The sequence below is a fragment of the Bactrocera oleae genome, chromosome 5, assembly GCF_042242935.1.
Source record: "Bactrocera oleae isolate idBacOlea1 chromosome 5, idBacOlea1, whole genome shotgun sequence".
NCBI lineage: Eukaryota > Metazoa > Arthropoda > Insecta > Diptera > Tephritidae > Bactrocera > Bactrocera oleae.
Genome location: NC_091539.1, coordinates 67,602,469 through 67,627,418, shown reverse-complemented (window position 1 = coordinate 67,627,418; position 24,950 = coordinate 67,602,469). Strand labels below are relative to the sequence as shown.

Here is a 24,950-nt window from a genome sequence, read left to right as displayed (position 1 = left end):
CTATGGTGACTTCGTTTCTACCAAAAAGTTATACTTTTTTATTGATCAGCTCATATTTGTAGCGGTAATATTATTATGGAGCCGAAAATTCGGTCTGTGCACCTAAAACTATGCAGAATAAAGTTTATTTCTCAAATGCTCTGTGTACGCAAGAGTCCCCGAGGTTAACCGGTCTGCGTTAACCGAAAGCACACAGGTTTATGTCCTACCAATGATTGTTCACATAAAATAATTTACTAATATTTTTTGGATAGTATTTTATGCTGCAACAACAATAACAAAAACATCATATGTTCGCAGAGGCCGGATTAATTTCAAACATAATAATTAAATACCGTATATTTGGTTAGTTCGTTCTAAATTCTTATGGTTTGAACCAGAACTCTAATTTTAATCCATTAAGGCCATTAAAAAATCTCTGAGTTGAAAATTATTTTCATTAACATAACTCCTTCTAGGTCAAATAAAAGAGAGAGAAAGCGAAACTTTTTGGCGATTTATTTCTCAACATAATTTCCTATTAGCTCAATAAACTTGATGCAGTGATGTTCCAACCTCTTTAGCTCATCTGAAAAACTCGTTTTCTGGAGGTTTGTTAAGTAGGTATTCTTGGCAGTGATAACCTTCTTATTACGACATAAATGTTTGTTCGGCGTTTGACTTTCTTAGGTCTGGAAATATAAAGAAGGCGCACAGTGCCAAGCCTGAAGAAATTCGTTAATAAGGTTCTATTTCGACTAATTTGACTGTGGCGATCACGGAGATGTAAAATGGTGCATTGCCATGATTGTGTCAAATCAAACCAATAACTGGCATAGTAAGGCCTCATGACCGTTTTGCTCTTCTCCAAAAAGACGATGTAGATCACGCCTTGTGAATTCCAAAATGCATTCGCTTAAACGTCTAAAAGGACTTCGCCTTCTTCGGTGAAGGTCCGTCCTCTTTCGACTACTCCTTGATCTCTCGTGTATCGACGAACATAAAATGACACAGTAACTTATTCGGATTGTTCTTTCACAGCATTACACAGTGCTGTGAAGTGGTCTTGCAGTAGAGCTTGTTATCTGAAGAGAGAAGACGAGGCACCCATCGCCCCGACAGCTTTCTCATGTCCAATATTTTACTAAACCAATTTATGACGGTCGTCGTCGAAGAAGAGGGGTCGCCGTATACAGCATTCAAACGCTTTTTGATTCCATTGGGACATTTACCTTCTAGACACAAGAATCAACCGATATTGCTCCATTTCTATTTCTCTAAAATCCGCCGGATAAGCCGTTTCAATGTGTTTTATTTAAAGGTAATATTTATTGAAATATGTTGCACTTACAATTAATTATAGTCAATGTGGAAATATTGACATTTTTATATTTTACACAACCACAAAGGGCTTGTCTAACGAAGACAGTACACAAGAAGACAATTGTCCTAACAAATTCACACATACATTGGCTGCATTCACACATACTTATGTAATACTACAAAATTAGTTTTGCTTTAATGACATGGCTAAGGCGAATATTTTCATGACAAAACACTAAGGGTTTCTTCAAGTAGTCTACTCTTTTTTGGTTTTATCTTCTTTGAAAGCTCACAGAAACGACTCCCTTTTGTGAGAGCGTCATAAATTACTAAATATCACTTAAAATTATGTAAATAAAATCGTATAACTTAAATAATATTTTTAACGCGCCTCTAACTACGCATTCTGATTGGGTTGTATGACGACCCAACCGTCGTCGGCCAATGCTTCGGGCGGTTGTTGCTGTTGTTGTGCGCTCACACCAACGCTTGACGGCGTCGTTCTCGCATTTCCAGCGAGCAACTCCATTTGTTGTTGCGTGACGTTAGCGCCACTCGGCCGCACCGCCGGTCGTGCCTGTTCGGCAAGTAGGTTTTCACGTTGTTGCTTCAAATTGTTGTAGAGCTCCAACAGCTCTTGCTGTAGAAATGGAAAAAATTATAAATCAGTGTTTATAAAAGAATAATGTGCGTGCTCACCTTTTCCTTAATTTTCCTTAACATCTCTTGCTTCTTTTGACGTTCTTCTGGATCCAAGCCTAAGATAATTTTGTCTTTGAAATCCTGCGCATAGTAGAGTCTCGTGTCCACACGCAAATATTCTTTGGCTAAACGTCGGTGCTCTCTGTAGATGGCTTGTGATTCTTCGTTATCGGGTATCGGCTGTTCGGGTTGTAGTTCGGGATCTAGCATTTCAGCAAGCGGCGGATCGTCGCTGTCATCATTGTCATCCACATCATCATGTGTGGCCGCATTGAAGTCGCTCTCAGCCATGGAAGTACTTGTCATCATCGGCTTGGTTTCGGTAACGGTGAGTCCCTCTTTGCCATCGTTCTTTGCTATAAAATAAAAAACAATAAAAGTTAAGCGCTTGCTTATTAATACTAAATATATAATATATAATTAAACTGCTATATATGTATATTTTTAATTTGATTAAACTAGTCGTAGTTATTTATGGTGGAGTATTAACCCGGCTATAGTAAAAAAAGTTCGTTTTGTTTCCACGAAGTGCGGTGCAAAATACCGGAAAGCCAAGGCCAACAAGTTGTCAAATTGACAAAAAGTTACCAAAAATATTTTAGGAATGTTTCATGCTGCCACAGCAACAACCACAAAACAGCGACTAACTGATATGAATCTTTTGAAAAATGGTCGAATGATACAAATAATGAAATATAATAAAAAAAATTTTAATCAAAAATTATTATAAGAGCCATTCTCAACAACAACCCATGCGTTTTTTTTTATTAAGCTTATAAACTGTGAAGATCCAATTTTATTTCTTCCGTTCTGTCTAAACTAAAAATTGAACTAATATAACCCTAAATGTAGGCAACGTTTTATATTTTATATGCTGAACAATAATAAAATCATAAATAAAAATAAATATGTAAAATACAATATTATATCGACACACATGATGGTCGGACTTTCTGAATGTCCAAAAGAGATATGATCAGGGGTGTGAGTTTAGTGATCACTAGACATAACGTCTTCTGTATCTTTATACAGAGAAAGCAAGAAAAGGTAAGCTGTAATTTCGCAGAATCATGGCAGTAGAGGTTTTGTTACGAGAAGAGTAAACGAAAGTTACGATAAATCTGTCAGCTAACCAAGCACATATTTGAGGAAATAAACAAATTTTTCGCACAGTTAAGGAAATTTCATGCACGATTTTAGAGCAAAACAATTGCGAAGCTAATGCGAAACGTAACGAACTGCCAAACTTTCATAGCAAACACAAGCAAGGCCCTTCACTTCTTTTGTTCATGATGTCATAAATAAGTATGGTGAGCCACAATTGTAGTGTCAACTTCTATCATTTTTAGATATTTTTATTTTAAAGTTGGGGTTCCAGGCGAACATTTAGAACAGACGATAACATAGCTATATATTTCAACTTTTTACTATAATTAGCATAATACAGACTAATTTTAGCACGAAAAGATCTAGAAGTTTACTACATACACATTTTAGTAAATGAACTGGATGTAGACAGAATAATATATTTCATCTAAAATAATTTATTTACTTTAAAAAGTAGTGAGCTATCGGAAATTGTAGTAAATTAAAAAAATACGAATAAGTTGAATTTTTGAATAAGATATCATTAAGATATTTCAAACTGTAAACTTTTAAGTGAGTTTGAGCTTCTTAACAAGACAGTTACAATTAATACTGGTTATCATATTAGTCATGTTCGATTCGCCACTTCTTTGCTTGCTATGTTTGAGCTCTGTTATCTTGTAGAAAACAAATAAGTTTAGTTTAATAGAGTTGTGGATAACTTTTTATTTTTTTTTGACAGCTTGACAGCTTTTCCTATAACTATGTAGAGTTGCACATTTTATAAATAAAAATTTTTGAATTAAAAATTTAAAATTCAAAATTTAATTTTTAATTCAAAATTTAATTTTTAATTCAGAAATTTAGATTAAATTCTTTTTATTTTTTTGATTCCAAATTTTATTTTAAATTTTTAATCCTTTATTGGAGATAGATTTTTTTTCCAATTTGGCATTTGGGATTAAAAATTTAAAAATTATTTCTAAAATTGATTTTCGGCATTACACATTAAAAAAAAAGTGAATTCAAATGTTAATTAAATAAATTTTTTAATGCATTATTTCCAACAATGCCTATAACCTTTATATTAATTTAAAAAAAATTATTACTGTTAATACATACTATAGATAATCCAACAACTGTGAAGATCTGTTTGATTTGCTGTCGTCATTATTGTTGTAGCATCACACATTATTTGCTTTTGTTTTTGTGCACTATTTTGTTTGTTTTTTTGGTTTGCGTTGAGTTTTTACAAAATATGCCAGCAAATTACCAACATCTTTTCTGGCAATTTTTGTATTAATACTTTCTTAAATTTTAAATTAAAATTGTTTGCTTATTACTTTTGCTTGAGTTTTGGTTTGGGAGTTAAAAACAAAACAAATTTTTAATCACCTATTTAAAATAATAACTATTAAATGTTTCGGTGACTCAGTTCAATGCAGAGCTGCACTTTCGTAATTTCTTACTGCTGTAATGGTGCAACAATTTTATTGCGGAAGTGATTGTGGATTTCAAACACTAAACGAAAGATTTTACATGCAGATTATGCAAATAGTTTTCGTAGTACAAATCCATGTCTAGAATTATCCAATGTTGAAACACAAAAGAAAAAATTTCTAAACAATAATTAAGGTTTAATATTTGTTAAAGCTTGAAAGGTGTTTTTCAAAGCTGTAGATTAGAAACTCTACCAAAACTAATATAGGAGATTATCTTGTATCTAAAATTGTAGCATCAATCAACATTGTGAATTCTACGACACTCTCAGAACTAGAATATAACCTATAAATATCATCTCAAGTTTGAAATGACAATAAAGGATCATTCAAGGCGTCAAAGAGTAATAGGCACAGTGTCTATTAGAAGGCAATGCCCACTACCTACTCGTTAACCTTTAAAAAAACATTTGTGTGTATTTGCATTTAGATAGATTTAAGCTGTTGCCACATGTCTACAAACTAAACCATAACCGTTGCCAAAAAAGCTGGGAACACCAGAATGGACAAAGATTTATATTCGAATAAGAACATAGTTCACCAAATCTATATTTTATGCCACTACAACAACAACACATGTTTGGAGATCACTTATTTTCCATCAGTAACAACAACAACAAATGTTTCGAGCAATATTTGGAGGGCCGCGAAAGCTGTTAAAATGCAATTGGAAATGGGCAAAAAGCAAATTTACGGCGTGTAAAAAATTTTACATTACAAAAACACCGAAACCGAACATAAGAGATATTTTACAACAACATCATTCAGAAAAAAAAAATAATTTATATATATTTTATTTTTAATTTCTTTAATCTTTAAATTGCTGCTGCTCCATAGCATGTATTTCACACTCAACACAACAAATCATTAAAAGCACACATCTCCACATTCACAAGTTTTTGTTTACATGCGTGTTGCGCAGCGCGATTAGGAAAAATCGATTGGACATCAATTATGTAAAGCATTTCTAGCACTGAATTTACACAAACAAACATACAGATTTCAAAAATTTTTAATGATTTTTCGATAATTCGAAATAAGTTTGAGTTTTACACTAAAAGCTCGAACTAAATAGTTATGAGAAATATTTCGATTTTCCAAGCGGCACAAATATTTAAACATATATATGTATGTATGTATGTGCGTAGGTGCAGAAATGGGGCAATTATTAAATGGATACCGCGCGTACAATTCTAACGCCGACGAGAATTCTTCGTACAATGTACACAATCACGCTCGCTCACAGACTGAGACTAGCTACACGATCTCAACGTCGCCGACAGCAAGAACAATGAGCTATGAGTGTGACAACGGATGCGGATCAGCATCCCCATCGAGATTTCCACTCCACATCGAGCAAAGTAATTATACAATTATGCACATTGGCGACTATATGCAGGTATGTGTGTAGGAGTATGCATGTACGAGCACGTATATGAGCACGTGAAATCGTGAGTGACGGAGAGCCATAAGGAGCTCATGCAAGGCGGCTCTTCTCAATTTGGACAGCGTTGACGTCATACAAGAAATACTGTGAAGGTATGTGCCCGCTGACGACTCATCACAATGAAAATTGGTCGTACGCACAGTGTGTTAAACATGCTGAAAATGTGATTAAACAGTTTTTGGTATATGAAAATAATATATTTAATAACAATCAGTACATAAGAGATAATTCGCCAAGCTGTATGGGTTTTCAGAAGTCTCTGATAAGTTTGACATTAACCCTTGGGTATTATATGGACCTGTAGATTTAAATTTTTATATTTATGCAATAAGATAAATCCACACCACTCATTTCTTCACTCAATCTAGAGCGATAGACGTGGCAAGCTTTCTTTTGATTTTCGAAAATTACGTCATGAAAAGAAAACTGTGCTGAAAAAATGTTTAAGATGCGCTATAAAATTTCGCTCGTTAAAAAAATGTGTTTATAATATAGGCAATAGCGAGCGACATGAGTGTTAAAAAAACAAAGTTGTGAAATTTAAGACATATGATGATGCAGATGATGGAAAATTTTATGATTTGCTGATTCTTTACCCCGTTGATAAATGCAGGGTGTCATATTGACCCAAAAATAAGTATTTTTATTATCTAGCAAAATATTACACATTGTTTGTCCTCCCTTTACTCATCTAAATGTTATTGGTTTTACGTTAAAGAATCCACTTTGATATATGAAACTAAACAGATTCACCGAAATAGTAAAATATCGCGATGAAAGTTAGTACACAGTCAAAACACTTAAAATCCAAAACAGCTTTCATAGGCGGGCCTAAGCAGACTGCAATTCTGCCCACAAAACGGCAAGCTCTAACCCGGCCCAAAGGTTTATAAGAGAAGTTGGTTTTAATTGCTTGGAATAGGCTTGGACTCTCTCACTAATGAGTTTAATGTACACATCTCATAGACTATGAGAGCTAACTTAGCCAAAGCCTTTAATTTCAAAACTTCATGCTTCGGTTGAAAATATACTACATACTTAAATATAATATGTAAATATGTCTGCCTAATAACTAACTAACAGTTCAATGGTCCAATGCACTTTTTTAACTCCAGTCCCGCCCTCTCTCTGCTCCTACTGCATTTTAGTTAAGATAAAGATTTCATGATGTCCATCAACCGGCTGTCGCTCACGAATCGAACGTGCGGACAACCAACCACTAGAACCACTAGCGGCCAACGTCACGACGGACACTGACGCGCATATTGTTTTCACTTTTAAAGCATATGCATTGTGTTTGTTGTACAATACTTTGTATTTGGTAGGTTTTTTAGAAATGTTTATTTAGAAAACATGCTGACGTGTCAAAGTGATTTCTAAATTTGGGACAAGAGCCAGCGCAAACAAGTGATCTACGACAACTTAAGAACGTACATTTGACGTATATACTAAGTATGTATATATTATATGTAAGTAGATATGTGCTAGGTGGTAATATTTATACATGTACATACGAATGTATCCACTATGGTATGTGGAAATATGAACGATAATAATCACAAATTTGTCGATGTTATGGAAAATAGTTTACATGAAGCGAAATTTCTTCAATAATGGTAGTAGAATTGATCGCCTGCAACGAAATTGCGTTGCGTAACAAAATACGTCACGCTCGCAGTGTACGAAAGGAATAATTATAAAGCGAGCAATTATGTTTGGTTTAAAAAAATTTGGAAGCTTGCCACCTTAGATATATATTAGACGAGTGCTGCCACTTGTTAAAAAAAAGAAATTAAGTCTAAAAACTTTATAAGATAAATGATAACAAATGAAAAGTAAAAAGAGATTTTAAAATTGAAAATATGTTTTTTTTTTCAAAAGAGTTGCCACATCTTTACTTTTTTTTTAATTTAAATAAATTAACATAAATGAAATATAAAAAAGTGCGACTCAAACTAAATACGTTTAAGAGTTTTCTCTCGAAGTTGTTTCTATGAAGGGTTGCCGGCTAAAAATATTAGCCCAAAAGAATTATGAAAAATTCAATAACACTGTTTTGGAAAAACGGTATTTGAGAACTCATTGTTGAAAGAAACACTTTGAATAGAAACCGAAGTTTAAACCCATTTCATTTATTTTTACTTGTGATTTAAAAAAAAACATTTTTTTTGCTTATATAATACATATGTACATCGAATGTACATATGTAAATTTAAAAATATTCTTCGAGTTAATCCGGCAAATAGTTTTGGAGACATGAAAGTATTTGTAAGAAGTTTTTAACCAAGTGTAATCGGCAGAGCAAGTGATCAAAATTTCCGAAATAGCTGGACCGATTGACAGAAATTTTTACACGATACTTTTAGATATATGTATATATATAATTTGATTTATTATATATAATATATATTTATAATATATATCAGGTATGAGCGAAGGAATGTGAGTTTTCATAATTATTTCGATTTTTGTAATTACTCCAAAATGTTAATTTTTTCACAAAAAAATGATTTTTGGGAAGCCGCCATTTTGCTAAAAATCATAATTTTAATTTTTTCTATCATTATCTGTATTCTTCTTTTGTTATTGTATAATAGTACATTTTTTGGTTTTTGGATTTAAGATAGAGAAAGCCAATAATATCATTTCTAAAATATGATATTCGATTCTAAGCAAAAGAAAAATAAACGTTTTCTAATCTCTGAAAATTTCAGCTGTTAATGTCTGTACTACTTATACCGCTACTTATTGCATTCGATATCTGTGATATACTCATTGAAATCCCTTCTTTTGTAAAGTGACAACGAAAAATGTCGAACTTTGAAAATTTTTATTCGTAATAATTACAACAAAAGCAATGTCGTCTAAATTTTAGTTTTGAAACTTTGTTTTTTAGAAAAAATATCTAAAAAAATATAACATTTAACTTACACACCTAAAATTATCTCTGATTCAACCACATTTTATTTTTTGTTACTTAATTTTTTTTTTTAGAAATTATGTGCAAATTATCACTTTTTTGTCTTGACAACTTTTCGGAAAACTTTGCTTATAATAACCATAAATTTCTTCTTTTATTTTAATTTACAATAAAAACACTAAACGCACATCTGCTTGCATTAATTTGTACTAATATTAAAATACACATTTCATTTCGCTCGCGGATCACCTACACCGGCACACACCTCGATAATATCCTTCTAATTAATCGCGGCGATAATGACTCATACGGCGGTGCGGCGGTGCGGCGCGTAATAGTGCGTTGTCAAAATCGCGCTCGATCTCCTCGATTTGCTATTTTCGTACATTGAATTGGTCCGTGGCGTTGAATGGCTCACTACAAACATAAATCTCAATTATTGGGCGAGAAAACCCCTCATGAAATTCGTTATGTTTGTGCGAAGTGAAAGAAAACACAAACTTTCCTATTTAAAGACTATTTATTAGGAGATTTATCCATTGCACATATATGTTAGTACAATTGTGTATATTTTATATAAGTATATACACTTATACATATTTATACATATATATACGCGTATATGAAAATTCACATGTTTTTGAATCGGTCAATTTTTTGGACTCGCGGCCACACTTTTACTTTGCAGCAAGAAAAACTATAACTTTTTCGACTTTGTTTGTGTTTATGCGATAAACCGAAAGAGCAAATTTGAAAAATCGTACACAATTCCTGGAAGAATGGAAAGTGTTAGACGATGGCGAGGTATTTCCAAAAATTGGAGTGTTTTGGTGATTTTCTCGGAATAACACTTTGTAAAATAATAGTGATCGGTTTTTCTATAGCATGACATGGTGTGGATATTCATGAAGAGGGAAATAATTTAAAAGAACGACAAGAAGTCATAAGGAACAAATGGTGGTGTATCATTAGTTTTTGGAATCTATAATAATAAAATATAAGGGTAATAATAAATAGATTGAAATTTTTGGAAGTTTTAGCGGTATTTCCAGTGTGTTTTCAACTTGAAAATACTTATTTTAAAACAAACAGCTAAAGAGATGTCCTTTATGTAAGTAGAACTATCCCTGCACAATTAGAAAGTAGGAGAAGCAAAAGCACGATTCGGAGGGGAGCTTTGCAGTTTCAGATATGTATATAGATACGGGCATATTTCAGCTATTGTCACTACTGTCATTTGCAATTTTTTACAAAATTCATTACACCGATGAGTTGAATTAAAACTTGTATCTCCCCTACTTGTGTAATTATATCAAGGCTCCGCCAACACAACTATAAAGTGCAGCTCGACTAAGCCTACAGGTATATAAAAAATATCTAATTTTCTAAATCGAAAACGCCTGTTAGATCGCTTCATTTTATAAAAAGTATGTTCGACATTAAACGGCTTGGGTGACAACCAGTTCATAAAGTGTGTCTCAGGACAATTTTTGGTACGAAAAATTATATATATACATACATATCTAAAGACAAAATATGTAACATATCCAGCATTATTTTTGACATGAAATATGTTTTTTCATTTGTCATATTTTTGACACTTGTAAAAGAGTAATTTGTGCTCTCTCTGATTAGCACACCCAAGAGAGCTTTCTACCTTTATGAAAATACAAATCAAGCCTAATATTGACTTATATGTAACGGTCGTGATTCACGACCTATTAATAATGAATAAGTGGGAAAGAACGCAGCTGTGACATGAGACAGTAATGAAAAAAGTATTTACGAAGATGCGTAATTAATATTATACATTTTGATTGTATTTCAAAAGTGGCTGTTTAAAAAAATAAATTTAAAAAAGAATAATAATAATAATAATCTCAGTTTTTAACTACCTCTAAATGACTTATCACTTAAAGTGTAAGTTCTTACATTATAAAAAAACTCCTAAAGTTCCTCTTAAGGAAGGCCTACTGTAAATACATATATGTAAACATCCATCTGTCGCAATTTTATTGCTATCTGCCCATATAGCATCTAATGAGTCATATGAATAGTCAAGTTGCCATTGGTTGCTCATCCTCATCTTCACAGACTGTAGACAAATAGATGTATGTATGTGTAGAGTGCGAGATTTTTATCCGCTGAATTTCGAAAAATTTTATTATATGTAGGTATGTACGTAAATGGAAACAAATCAAATAATAAAAAAGCGATATTTTTTAGGTTGTGTATACCAAGCTGAAAATATTGTTGTTTTCAATTTAGTTGAGCTTATGTTAAGCCTCATTAAAATAAAAAAAACTTCATTTATTCGATTTTCGTAACCGGAACGGATTCGAATAGTCACTGTGGCGTCAAAATTGTGCCAATAATGTATGGAAGCCGTCAGTAGTCGGAAAGTTGCATTCAAAGAGTGCATTTGGTTATTTACAACTTTCAAATATTTCAAGTATATTCAAAAAGTGAAGTAAAGTTGCAACTAAACCAGTTTTTTAACATTTTTAGTTCATTGCAAACAGTTGTCAGTTTAACTCTCGGTGCGTCCTAGGTTCAAATCATTGCCTAGAAAATTCAAAAATTTTAGAAAAACTTGACGCGAAAAATTATTTCAAAGCTCAGTTGTATACACGAAATGACACATAATAAGAGCATCGCATAAGCACTCGGAAGCGGTTTACAATTTTAAGGGTCATCCTCATGGAATATAGTTACGGTTTTTACAAGTTTCTTGCCGCCATCTGGATATATGTAAGTAATTTAAATTCACCGGATCAAAAATGAGCCGAACTGGTCGAGTTAAACAGCACGCGCAAGCGGAATCTATAAAAGTTTTTTTTCAAGCTTAGTACAACATTTTTTATGTTCGTGTGAAGTTTGATCTCCATATATTAATTAGTGAATGTTTGACAGCTGCTTGTTTACGACGCAAAAAGTTTTTTATGGCGGTTTTTACTATAGAAAAACAAATTTAACGAGTTTTCTTGAAATTTTGTGTTTCCAACGGAATCAAGCTTACGGAATCTTTGCAAATGTTGCAAAAGCGTTTCGTCGAGTTTATTTAAGTAAGACATCGAAAACTTGCCTCATGCGCTTCGTCCATCCATCTCTGTTAATGACGATAATATCGAGAAAAATCAAGAAGTAGTGTCTCAAAATCATCGTGTTGGCATGAAAAAGATAGCAGAAGGTCTCAACAACTATTATGGATCGACTCAACACATTTTGGTTAATGTTTTGGGTATGAAGCTAAACTCGTACAAAAATATCTGAATCTTTTGAAAGAACTACATCGAGTAGAGGTCGCAAAAGAGCTGCTTCATAACGTAACTGAGCACCCTACATTCCTCAAAGGCAACATTACTGGTGGCGAGAAGTGGGTTTATGAATATGACGTCGCAATTGTGCAACAAGCCAGCAACAATAGCGCATGCCAACGTTGATTTCAATTCTCCATACGCCTCGTATGAGATGACCTTCGTTGCTTTGAGCGAATTTTGGTATTTTCGATTTCGGCTAATTTTAATTATGGAAAAATCGAAATCAACGTTGGCATGCTTGCATTGGCTTAAGAGCCTATTTTGAAACGATAATAATGATCTGTATTAAAATATGTGAAACATTTTTTTTTTATTAAACTTTGAAGCCTAATGAATATTGTATTTTTATTATTATACAAATACTATTTATCATTACAATTAATTTTAATTAAAACCCAAATATTTGGCATTCTTAGGCGCCCCGAGCATTCCCCAGCCCTCGTATTAGATCGCCCGTGCAATACCGCTACGTCTTTTCTACTTTCCCCCCAAGTTGACAATATTTCAAAGCAAATGCAATAATTTACAATTTCACAAGCATCGCACATTAACATAAATGGCATTTCGACATGCATAAATCAACAATTATATTACAGGTAATTTCAATAAAATATCACTTTGTATGAGACATTCATTTCGATGCAGCAGATGCGGCGCACTCAGCAAATTTTTGCACAATTAAACAATTTTCGTTCAACGCTTCTCAACAATGAACAGACAAGCCTATATAATACACACACAGACGCAATCATATGCCATAAACATATATACAAGTATGTACATACAAGTATATATGTCCGCATGTAGTGCAAATGATCGTGATGAGTCTGCAAGTGAGCTAGTGTGAAGGCGGCGCGCGGGCTGTGGATGAATTCTTCATAAATTATTGAAATTGATGAAAAATATACTTTTCACGCGCACCGTGTGAAAACTTAGAAAATTTATATAGTCATAAATATTTTGTGAGGAAAATCGCCGCAGCTTTTTGCGGTTCAGAGAAATCGACACCACACACACATACATATGTACATATATATATGTAGATTGTATACAAATTTACTGCAGTGCCATTAATTTGGCCCAACAGTTTTGATATTTCGGAAAGTCTTTGATTTGGACATTAAGGAGACGTGCTTCGAAACATACATACACATACATATAAACATATTCATACACATATGCATTGGCGAGCGCTTTGCTACAGAAACATCAAAATATTTTGACTGGTTGAGCACTTCTTCACCGTTGATTTACTGAAGTGGCGTAAATGTCGCTGACGAATCCATTTCGACTTTTGGCTGAGTCAGTGCGGTTTCAGCGCGAGAGCTATAGTTTATGGGCCAAACGAATGGTGTTGTAGCAAATGAAAATTGAACTGAAAATTATGTGTACATACTTGTATATATGTATATGTATATGTATTAATTTATATATTTTGAAATACATATAGCAACTTTTTTCCTGTCCAGCAATAATGAAATAAAAACTAAAAGGTTTCTCTTATACGTAACGTTGCCTACTATTAGGCGCATAAGCTTAATTATAACTTAAACTACTTATGTGTATAATTCTATAGATCTGTTATTTATATCTACACATATCTTGTATTCATTTTCTAACATCAAAAGCCTTTTTAATGCGTAACGATGCCTATAATTAGGCGCACATGCACTTTAAAATGCTTAAAGGTAAACGAAAATTTCAGCAGTTAGTTCCGAGGAGAAAATTAAAAAAAAATATGAAAACCCGTTAACTTCGGTTGCACTAAATTTAGAATACCCTTCACAAATAAAAAAGTTTCCATACAAGAACTTGATTATGAGCGGTCAGTTTATATGGCAGAAAATTGTAGCGTTGCTTTGGGCACTGATCCATGCCAAATTTCGTGAAGATATCTTGTTAAATAAAAAACTTTTTCATACAAGAACTTGTGTTTGATCGTTCAGTTTGTATGACAGCTATATGTAATAGCGCTTCAATATCGGTAATTCCGACAAATTAGCAGCTTCTTGGGGAGAAAGGACATGTGCAGAATTTCAGATCAATATCTCAAAAACTTTGAGGCTAGTTTATGTACATACAAGCAGACAGACTTTATAGCGTCTCCGACGTTTCCTTCTGGGTGATACAGACTTCGTGGTAAACTAAAAAATAAGAGATATATAGAGGTTACGTTTTTAGGGATTGCTTAAGATAAAACAAAAACATCGCTTCTCGAATAAGTTGCTCATAATAATTCAAGTTGTCCTCATGGACTTAAACCGACTTGACCTACTTTCATAGTCGCTTCTACATAATCGGAACGGTCTCGAATTTTTTTCTAACCAAGGTTGACAGTCCTTGCTTAGACAAAAATACTCGGGAGCATTCTCAATAAATATTTTTGGAATAAAACATTCCTACAACAATAATAGCAACTGAATTTTTGCTTTCGCTTTTTTTAGGTCTGATGAATTAAAACGTCTAATATAAATGTGTTTGTGTGTCTTTTGAAATCGTTTTTATTCCTATAATTTATAGAATTATAAATACGAGCATTAACATAAATATGTGTTCTCTTTTAACTTGACTGCGAGATTGTGCGTATTTTTGTTGGTTTTTATAATTCAGCGTATTCACATAAATCTCCTAAGAATTTCATTTCTAATTAATACGTATATTTTGATTTCTAATTTGACTAAAGTGTTTTTCTTGGAATTAAATGATTAGAGGGAAAATTAGCTGTATATTACCTTTAAAAATGTTGGCAACATAATTTATTAATTTGTTCACAATTTCAAAAATTTTGGATATGCAATTTTTGGAAGTGATATTTCTTTAGTATTAATCTTTCTTAGATGACAATTCACATATCATACGTTTCAGCAAAAGGAAATAGCGTTAAAAAATAAATTCCTCTATTCCATAAATTGTTATTAAAATTATTGAAACATATGTTCCTAAAATTTGAAATGAAAACACTGACTCGTGACGAAGCAGCTTTCCTTCTTCTTTAATATAGCATTATCAAATTCATTTTATTGATTAAATTTAATAACAGTAACCGCTCTCAAAAACTAAATTTTATAGAGCTTCATAAGTTGTGTACCCAAATTATATAGATTCGTTTAGTTGATTAATATTTTTTAATAGGCCGCTTTAACACGTTCTTCAACTGTAAGTAATTTTAAATCTCTTTATATTTTACTCAATTTAAGCATTTAGCAACTCTTTCAAAATATGTTCGACATATTTCCATTTTAGTGTGATGTATGTACATCTCTATTGTTATATTTTATGTATTTTAAAAATTCAATTTCATAAAAATTAAAGTGAAAACAGGTGGCAACTTTGTTCAAAAAATTATTTTTTAACCATAACTTTTGCTAAAAAACTAGGATGCTGGAAGTGCTATCCTTATTATTATTATTTTTTTTTCACATGCAAACAGTTGGCAACCCTTTAATTTGATTTTTGAATTTAAAAAAAAGCTCTTTTAAAATTTCTTTGACAAATTTTCATTTTAATTTAAAGTACATATTGTAACATTTTAAAAATTGAATTGCATAAAAAATTCAAATAGGTGGCAACTTTTCTCAAACATTTTTTCAATCATAAAACTCGGCAAAAGTGTCTTTAGTGTTTATTTACATATATTGTACATATTTTGCATGTAACTTCTATTTTGTGTGTGTGACGACAGATTGTTTGTCACGTAACTTCGTTGCAGGCAATCGATTTTACTACCAGGTCTTAACAATTTTCACTTCAATAAAAAAAAATTTTAGTTAAAATGTTAAGTTGCATAATATGTTCTTTGAAAATTAATTACTGTTTTGCCGGTAATGAACTATGCCGGAGACACTTGTATAATCGCTTAACATACTAACATACATATTCGTACAGATAAAGTACATGTATGCATTAGTGTTAATTTATTTATTTGTATTTGTATTTTTTGTATTTGTTTATTTATACGAAAATATGAAAAAAATTAAATTTTGGTAATTCTTTGGAGCTTCTGAATGCGAAACCAGTTTGTGTGTGGCAACGCTGTGCGCTACACAACATCGTCGCAGTCGATTGATTTTACTACGGTGCCTAATGAAATTCCACAACAAACATGTAAACATTAGTAGCGAAAGCATTTGCAAATCAAACGAATGCCTAAATAACGTGAAAAAGTGATAAATAAGTAAAATTGTTAGTGTGATAATAGAAATTTCAACGGTAAGTCTTCCAATTTAGTTACTCGATTCTAGTAAAATGAAGATAATAAATGTCATAATTCGCGATTCCACAATCACAGTTGGTCGACAACAATGCCAAAAACAGCTGCGGAACGGGCGAAAGCGTACAGAGAAAGAAAACGAGCGATGAAACCACCGAAAAAGCAGGCGAAAAGTGGAAAACAGCGAAGCCAAGAATACAGGGAGAAGAGAAAATTATTAAAAACAAACGCCAACGAAATTACTGACATAAATGGGGTTGCCGAACTACCAGCTGATGAGGGGGCAACAAGCAATAGGCCAGCTAGTAAACAGACTAAAACATCAGCACAACGAATGAGAGAATACAGAGAGCGAAAACGTACTAGCAAACCACCGAAGAAACCGGCCAAAACTAATACAGAGCGGAGTCAAGAATTTAGAGCTAAGCAAAGATTATTAAGCCCTGACATTCGTAGCATTGCTGCCATGTATGTTGTTGCTGAATTGACAGCCGATCAGGGACCTGCGAACCAAAGCGCTGACGCCTTTGAGTGTTCATCGAAAAGTTAGGAAGATTTAACGCTGAAATATTCTCAATATTGATACCTCTCTAAGCTAAATTTAAAATTTACGACACACCTAGTGAAGCCTTAACCATTGCGGACTTAGTTCTAGGACCTCAGTTTTTTTTTTTTAATTTTTGCTTTATGTGAAAATTAGCTAAAATTAATTAAGCACAATTTCAGAAGATAGCTTTAACGGTAAACTATATCGGTCAGGGAGTAATGTTAATTTAATTAAAATCTTTTCTCGATTTTGTTATTTTTTTCTGAAATTTTTCATAGTATATAGTACATATGTATATTGTTTGTACAATTATGTAAAAAATCACAATTGCAATAAAATATTTTAAAACTCATTTAGAATGTATTTAATTAAAAAATTGAAAGAAGTAACTATATCATAATTTTAGGTAAAAACTAAGCATCATTAACAGAGCACACATATTTTATGGTTTTATAATTTTTGCGCTGTTTGGGAAGTTAACTCTTACAGAGTGCCCAAAATGGGGATGCGAAAATAAATAAAAATAAAATAAAAATCATATTTTTTAAATAAATACGATTTTGAAACCATAAAACAGTGGAAGAATATACTTTCAAATGAAATTTTATTAAGAACTAATTAAATAACAGTTTAAAACAGTGTAGCTCCACAAAATAGACAAAGGAAAGCGTAGTGAACAAATGAAACACTTGTAAATAAACTTATAGAAGTTTGTGAAGAACTGTGGAATTATTGAATTATATTTCATAGAACCTGATTTCTTTCGATTTTGGCTGTAAAAGGCGCTAACAGATTAAAGATTTGTTGAGAACTTGAAACAAGAAACAAAAATTAGCGTTGGGGGTGTAGAGGCAAGTAGAAAAGGTCTTTGGTCTCTGGTGGAGCTAGTATTAAATTAGCAAATTTATGTTAATAATTAAATGAACAAAGTTTGGCAATTTTTTTTTTGCTCCCAGTTTAAAGTCGATTGACCAACTGTTCGCCACCGAAATGCCAGATGCTATTGCCAACATGGCTGGTGACTCATTGAGAGCATACTGAGTGATGGCGTGTCTTCAGAAAAGCGACCAAAAAAAATATACTAAAATAAAAAACTCAAACTACGATGTATACATATGTATATACATACATAAATACATTTTTACAAAAAATTTCAATCCATATGAATGTAAATATGTATGTAAAGGAAAGTGAATGATTGTTTGTGTTTTCACTTTGAGAAAAGTGGGAAAATTGTTTTCAGCTCGTCGCAAAAATCGTCACGCGGCACAGCCTCACAGCCTCGGCGGCTACAAATAACAATATAAAATACTGATACAAACACAAACACTAGAGTATAAGAGATATGTACGTGCATATGTATGTACATATGAGTAAAACAAAAAATAAAAAATTTCGCGAAATTCTTGTAGACAAACATCGCGGCTCATTTTACGACTGCCGCCAAATACTAGACCAATGAAAATTTCTCCGCACTAATAGTATTTTGGGGTTGGTGGGTCTGTGGAGCGGTTCGTAAGAGATGAGGCAGAAATGCTTTGACTGCTTACGCATCACAAAAATGTTTTTTGCACACATGCGTTGCAGATTTACTGCAGCGATACAAAATTGCATCGCAAATTTTTAATGATCTACGTTAATTCGGTCGCAGTGTTGGCACTCTCTCGCTCTTTGGCGAGGCCCCACCGCTGGCATAACACTCTCGCGTAATGCGGAGTATTTTGGGTGCGCACGGAAACGCAAATATGAAACTTAGTCGTTTACAGACAAAGATCTAAAGAAAAATATGTAAATAAAATAATGTAAACTAAAAAAAAATTTAATACAGAAATGTATTAAAGAGATAAAATGTAATAATAAAACTAAAAAAGGCGCTGAATTTTCAAAAAAAAAAGAAATAAAAAAAAAATAAAAAGTAAAAATATTAAAAAAAAAAGCAAATCATCGAGTTAATAAAATATAAAGATTTTAAAAAGAGAATATATTAAAATAAAATAAGAAAGTAAATAAAATAATTAACTAATATTTTTTTAATGAAATTTTGGAAAAAACATATTTTTTAGTTTTTGCATATTTTGGTTAGTCTATACTCTTAGAAATAACATTTGAACATTTAAAATTAATAATTTAGAATTTTTTTAAGTTAAATGTTTTTAAGGCACTAAAAATTTTCTGATATTAAGTCTTGTACTACAGATGAATAAATTTTCTACAAATGAAGAGGTTAAAAACGATTTTTTTTTCATATTTTCAAAGTTTAACTATTTAAGAACATGTCTACGAGAGAACTTTGGTTAAATTGAATTATTTTTGGAGATATAGAGATTTTACTAACTCGGCCTCCAAAATGGTTCAGCTGGGTCTAATCGAACAAAAGATTTTACGTGACTGTACTTTAAATGCGTTTTTCTCAGACCAGACTTTTTCAATACGGCACCCACGATTTCTCGAGTTCTACTGGACCGATTTACTTGAAATTTTCAGAGAATCTCTTTATAGACCTTTCTTGAGTATGAACAAGCCTCATCCCCAAATTTAGCTTTTTAATATTTTTAAAAAATACGAGAAAATAAAAGAAATGGTAAAAAAAAATTGTTTTTTTCTAAAACAGTCGCCATTTTGTCCAAAAAAAATTTTTTTACTTATCGCTAGTTCATACAATTGCGACATCATTGCAGATTGAGAATCTTTTTTTTTTCATTTCAGATGACTAGGATTTTTAATTTTTTGTTTTTTTAATTTTTCTGTACTTTTGTAACAATAACATTATAAATAACTGATAAAAAATCGATAGTAAAATTATTGATTGCCCTTTTTAACGACACTTTAAAATTTACCTAAAATTCATTCTCTAAACTAGAAACCCCCCTCAAAATATACATGATAATGCCAACAAGGTATGCCCCTTTAACTTTTGCTTTCAAAATAATTGTAATTTTATATTATTTTATAATTAAAATTCAATTAAATCTTAAAAAAAAACACTAAAATTTTTCTGATATTAAATCTAGTACTACAGATGAATAAATTTTCTACAAATTAACTGTATTTGAGCTATACAACTAGAAATAAAAATCAGCTGATACTAACGGTGCTTAACACAAATATTTTCAAAACGCTGTATTTCTAACGTAAAATGACAACAACAACATAAATTACAGTCTCAGAAATGCCGCACAGACAGATCGCCACCAAAAAAAAAAACAACAACAATATGAGTCATTTATAAATAGGAACACAAATGCAACTTTAAATATGTACGTATGTAAGAGTTTCTTATTTGTAAGAATGTATGTATGTAAGGACATTTCTTCATCTTTAAAAATAACCTATGTAACCATCTGTTGTGATTTTCGTAAGCTGCTTAACAATTTTGTTTTATATTATTTTATAACATGTCGTTATTAATCTTTTTATAATGCTTATTGTGTGTGTTTTCTATAATTAGTTTTTGTTTTTCGTAAATCGCGTTTGAGTGATTGCAGTTTGCAAAATGCACAAGTCTATAGCGGTTTTCTTCTAGCGTAAAATTATAAAACAATATACATATGTAAAAAATATTTAAATTTCAAATTAAAAAAAAAAAATTTCAGTTCTTAAAGAGTTTTAAATTAAATTTTTTTTTTTAATGTTAAATTTTAATAATTTTTATAATTTAAATTTTTTTTCTGTTGTGATTTTTGTTCTTAACTTGGAAAACTTTTAACTTTTTTTAAACAAATTTATGGAATTTAGTGCAAATTACTAAAAAAAATATTGTATAATAGCCATGTTGTTGTGGTAACGCCAGAAAACTGTTCAAAACTAATTTTGAAGCAGTCTGCCGAGTCAACGGCTATTGAACGAACAAAAATCATGTGTTTGTAGACTCGACTCTGTGGGAAGTTTCTTAATTACATTATTGTAACGGTGCAATGAATCAGTCAATCGCTTAGTTGAACTATATGTACTGCTAATGCCCATAGAATGTGTATTCAGGTAAAAATTATAAATCGTAACGGTATCTGATGGTCAAATATCAAAATTTTCAAGAGCGATGCAAAAATTTTCAAAGTCAGAAACAATTTTTTTAAACGTACAAAAATTACATGTTTTGTGGCAAAACAGGGTTGTTGCACCAAAAACTCCTAAAAGTATGTTTGGGAAAATTAAAAAAAAATATATTTCAAACTACTTTTTTAATGCTTGACAATTAAATGGCTAATGAATTCGAGTTTGTGTCACAACTTTAATGTACTGCAAGAAATTCTACACAGTAACGGTTGCTGTTAACATGATTTTACGCCGGAGTGTTACATTTACAGGTACATTTGAAAAAAAAAATCGGTCGGGTTCTGTTAAGCGAACCACTTAGCTTTTACCACTATAAGAACCGGTGCATGTTTGTTACTGAATTTTGGTTACTTTGGTTTAAATTATTATTATTTTTTGAGAGGATATCTCTTTATAAATATAACATAACAAAAACAAAAAAATTATTGCCAGTTGTCAATTTTAAGTTCACATATTGTTTTATTTGAAAACTCAAAATAATAATTATTTAGTTTATAGTTTGGCTCAAAAGACGACTCTGCAACTCTGATAAACTCATAGCTTTTTTTTTGCAAACTCTTTTTCTATTGGGCTTATGGTTTGCAGGAATTTCTTGGTTTACAAGAGTTACCAAAGGAAAGCGATTTTCTAAGTTCTCTCTCACCGTCTGCTTTTGATAGCAATCTCATGTTCTACTTATATCTTTTTTTGAATATTGCTAGTTTTTAAAATTCGTAAGTAAATAAAAATTGTAGTATATTTGTAGAACTTTAGAAGAAACTATGTAATTTTAGTACTAAGTTCACTCACCCCGAAGTAAGTCCCAAGCATGCTGTATAAACACAAAATAAAAATAAAGTTATAAGTTATATATAACTCAATTTGATATTAAATGTATGTGCTTAACTCACAGGGTCCACATCGATTGTCAGTGGATTCATAATGAAATTAGCTTTTTGCGTTATGCCGTTAAATATATTTTCATAACATTTTGATGCCGAGGGTGTTGGTGTCATATTGAACATATCTCCACTAGTGTTCCGCTGACTTAAGGAGGATTCAGACTCTTCGGGTATAGCATCCCAACATGTTAGTCCAGCTATATGTGCGGTTGGTATGGCTGTTGTTGTGGGCACTATAAAGTTGGTATAACCATCTGTGCTGTTTGTAGGTGTTATCGAGGAATCTGTGGTGTTTGTGTTGTCTGCAGTATTTGTTGGCGTTAAATCTAATGAAGTGCTGGAGTTTTCGGTGGACCTTAGACTGCTGAAATCAAGTTGATAACTGTCAGTCGATTGTGTGGAATCTGTGCAGACAATCTAAAAGTAAATATAAATTGTGTGAAATTAAATTGGTAATATTAGTACATTCAGCAGGTCACTAAGTCAAATCTTTTTGTGAGTTTTCTGTAATATTAACCAACCTGAAGATGTTTAAATTCATATTCTAACGGTTCATCAGCTCCAGGCAAATCAGCGGTTACCCTTTTCATAAAAGCCAACACTTGTGCCATTGGTGGACGCTCCGCTGGCTCCTTAAGCCAACACGCTTGCATAAGATTTTGTATTGGTTGAGGAATTTTAGGATTCATTGGGGGACGATGGCCTGCAATAAGTGAGTTGAAAAAAAGTATTATCCAAAAAACTTTCGTGATTCGATTGTTGAAAAATTTTGACTATAATTTTGACAAAAGAGACACTAATCCCTTGCTGCCTATCTGCTCACCTTTGTGTATTTGCCATTGTATTGAATAGGCGTTTGTGATTTCGGCAAAAGGCTGTTGACGCATCAGCACCACCCATAGCACTGTGGCCCAACTAAAAACATCACATTTTTCGTCATATTTGCACGATGAGAAAACCTTAAATTTTAGCGAAAATATTTCAAAATTTTTGTGAATAAAATTATCTAGCGATATAAATTCACCTCCGGGGCCATGTACACAGCCGTTCCTCGATTATTAGTCATCTTTGTAGCTTGGTCTGCAACAGTTCCGAAATCACAAATCTTCAAATGACGCCCCTTGTTTGTAAGTAATAAATTCAGAGGCTTTAAGTCACGATGAATTAGAGGTTTGGGTTTCATTGCATGCAGATAGGCAACACCCTATTTAAAATAAATATTATTTTACCGCTATAAGTAGAACAAGTAATGTGGTTAAATAAGGTTAGTTTACCTCTGCACATTGACAGGCCCAACTCATAGCATGCGCCGTCGAATAGTAGGGTTTCACTTTACCATGCAGAAATGTATGTAAGGAGCCACCTTCCATAAACTCCATTATGAGGTATATTGATTGTTGATTTGCAGTTATTGCATAAAGTTCTATAATGTTGGGATGGCTTACACGAGATAACTGTCGTACCTGTATATATGAGGAATAAAAATAAAAGAAATTTAGAAATACTTAAAATATATATATTTTTGATCATACCAATTGAATTTTACCATAATCAAATAAAAACAAGAGGAAACGTAAGCTTCGGTTGCGCCGAAGCTGGTAAACCCTACACAAATAAAGTTGTCATACAAGAAATTGATTTTGATCGGTCTGTTTGTATGGCAGCTATATGCTACAGTGGTCCGATCTGACCAATTTCTTCGAAAATATTGTACCGTTGATTTGGACAATATTCCATGTAAAAACTAGTGTCAAATAAAGACGTTTTCCACACATACATGCTTTTGGTCGTTCAGTTTGCATGGCAGCTATATGCTATGATTCCGACAAATGTGCAGCTTTCTAGAGAGAAAAGGACGTGTGCAAAATTTCAGATCGATATCTTAAAATTTGGCAACTAGTGCGCGTATATACACGGATGGACGGACAAACGGACATGGCTAAATCGACTCCGTTCATCATGCTTATCATTTATATATATACATTCTATAAGATCTCCAACGTTTCCTGCTGGGTGTTACAAACTTCGCGGCAAACTAAATACACAATGATCAGGGAATCACTTATCATATATATTTTTCATATAGAAATTATGAAAAGCGAAAAAATTACGATAACTACCTCGGTTTCAATAGCTTCTGCTTGGTCCGGATTAGCCATGAACTCTTTTGCCGCTACCTGTCTGTCTTGCCATTTAACTTTGTAAACTACTCCAAAGGAACCATGTCCGATTTTCTGTAATAAATAGAATCATGTATATAAATGTTTTTGGGACAATTTGCAGTATTTTTCACAATATATTTCCACATACTTCTTCGAACAAAAGATCTTCAAAAGATATGATAGGTTTAAACTGCTCCAAACCTTCAGTTATACAAGGCAGATATGTTGAAAGAGTTGGTTTTGAAAGAGTAGGCGAGGGCGATGGTGCATTTATCGTCACCGCTTTGGTTTTTGGTGTAGTCACCATTTGTTCTGGTGTATTACTTGTGGAATCTTCACAATTTAAGGATGGTGAGGATGGAACACCCGCTGTAGCCGTTGTTGTATCATTTTGTGACGAAACATCTTCGACATCCGTTCCAGCAGTCATGTGGTCGGTGATATTTTCCAACTCTGCCATCTGCAGATTACACTTTATTTGGAATAAATGGTGTATGAACGGTCCACAGCTGTTTCGATATAGGATAATGTAGCTGGCGGTTTCAGCGTTGAAACGCAAATTGTTTTGCTTTTATCTTTGTTAACAACTAACACATTTTGGTTCTTCAAATACACATAATTATTTTTATATGTTGCCTTAACTTAATAACGAAAACTATTAGTTTATGTGTTATTACGAGCAAACTACAATCAAATGGAATAAATAAATTAAATTATTAGAAATTAAAGTTACGACAATTTTCAATTAAACTTATTCACTTCTTAGTCGGTTATCAGCTGTCAAAAATGTAGGATGTCATGTTAAAGAACACTTTGAAATT

At 32.3% G+C, this 24,950-nt stretch overlaps 1 protein-coding gene across 1 annotated transcript; it reads right to left on the bottom strand.

The window, feature by feature from the left end:
- Positions 1–1,284: 1,284 nt before the first annotated feature.
- LOC106621569 (mitogen-activated protein kinase kinase kinase 7) lies at positions 1,285–24,893 on the bottom strand. The gene is made up of 10 exons (XM_014240497.3): positions 24,278–24,893; positions 24,088–24,201; positions 23,242–23,430; positions 22,992–23,171; positions 22,791–22,926; positions 22,489–22,670; positions 21,977–22,384; positions 21,876–21,897; positions 2,002–2,360; positions 1,285–1,942 (listed from the first exon to the last, which is right to left on the bottom strand). The coding sequence occupies exons 1-10, from the start codon at positions 24,587–24,589 to the stop codon at positions 1,700–1,702; spliced, it is 2,145 nt and encodes a 714-aa protein (XP_014095972.2). The 5' UTR covers positions 24,590–24,893; the 3' UTR covers positions 1,285–1,699.
- Between the last annotated feature and the right edge of the window lie 57 nt (positions 24,894–24,950).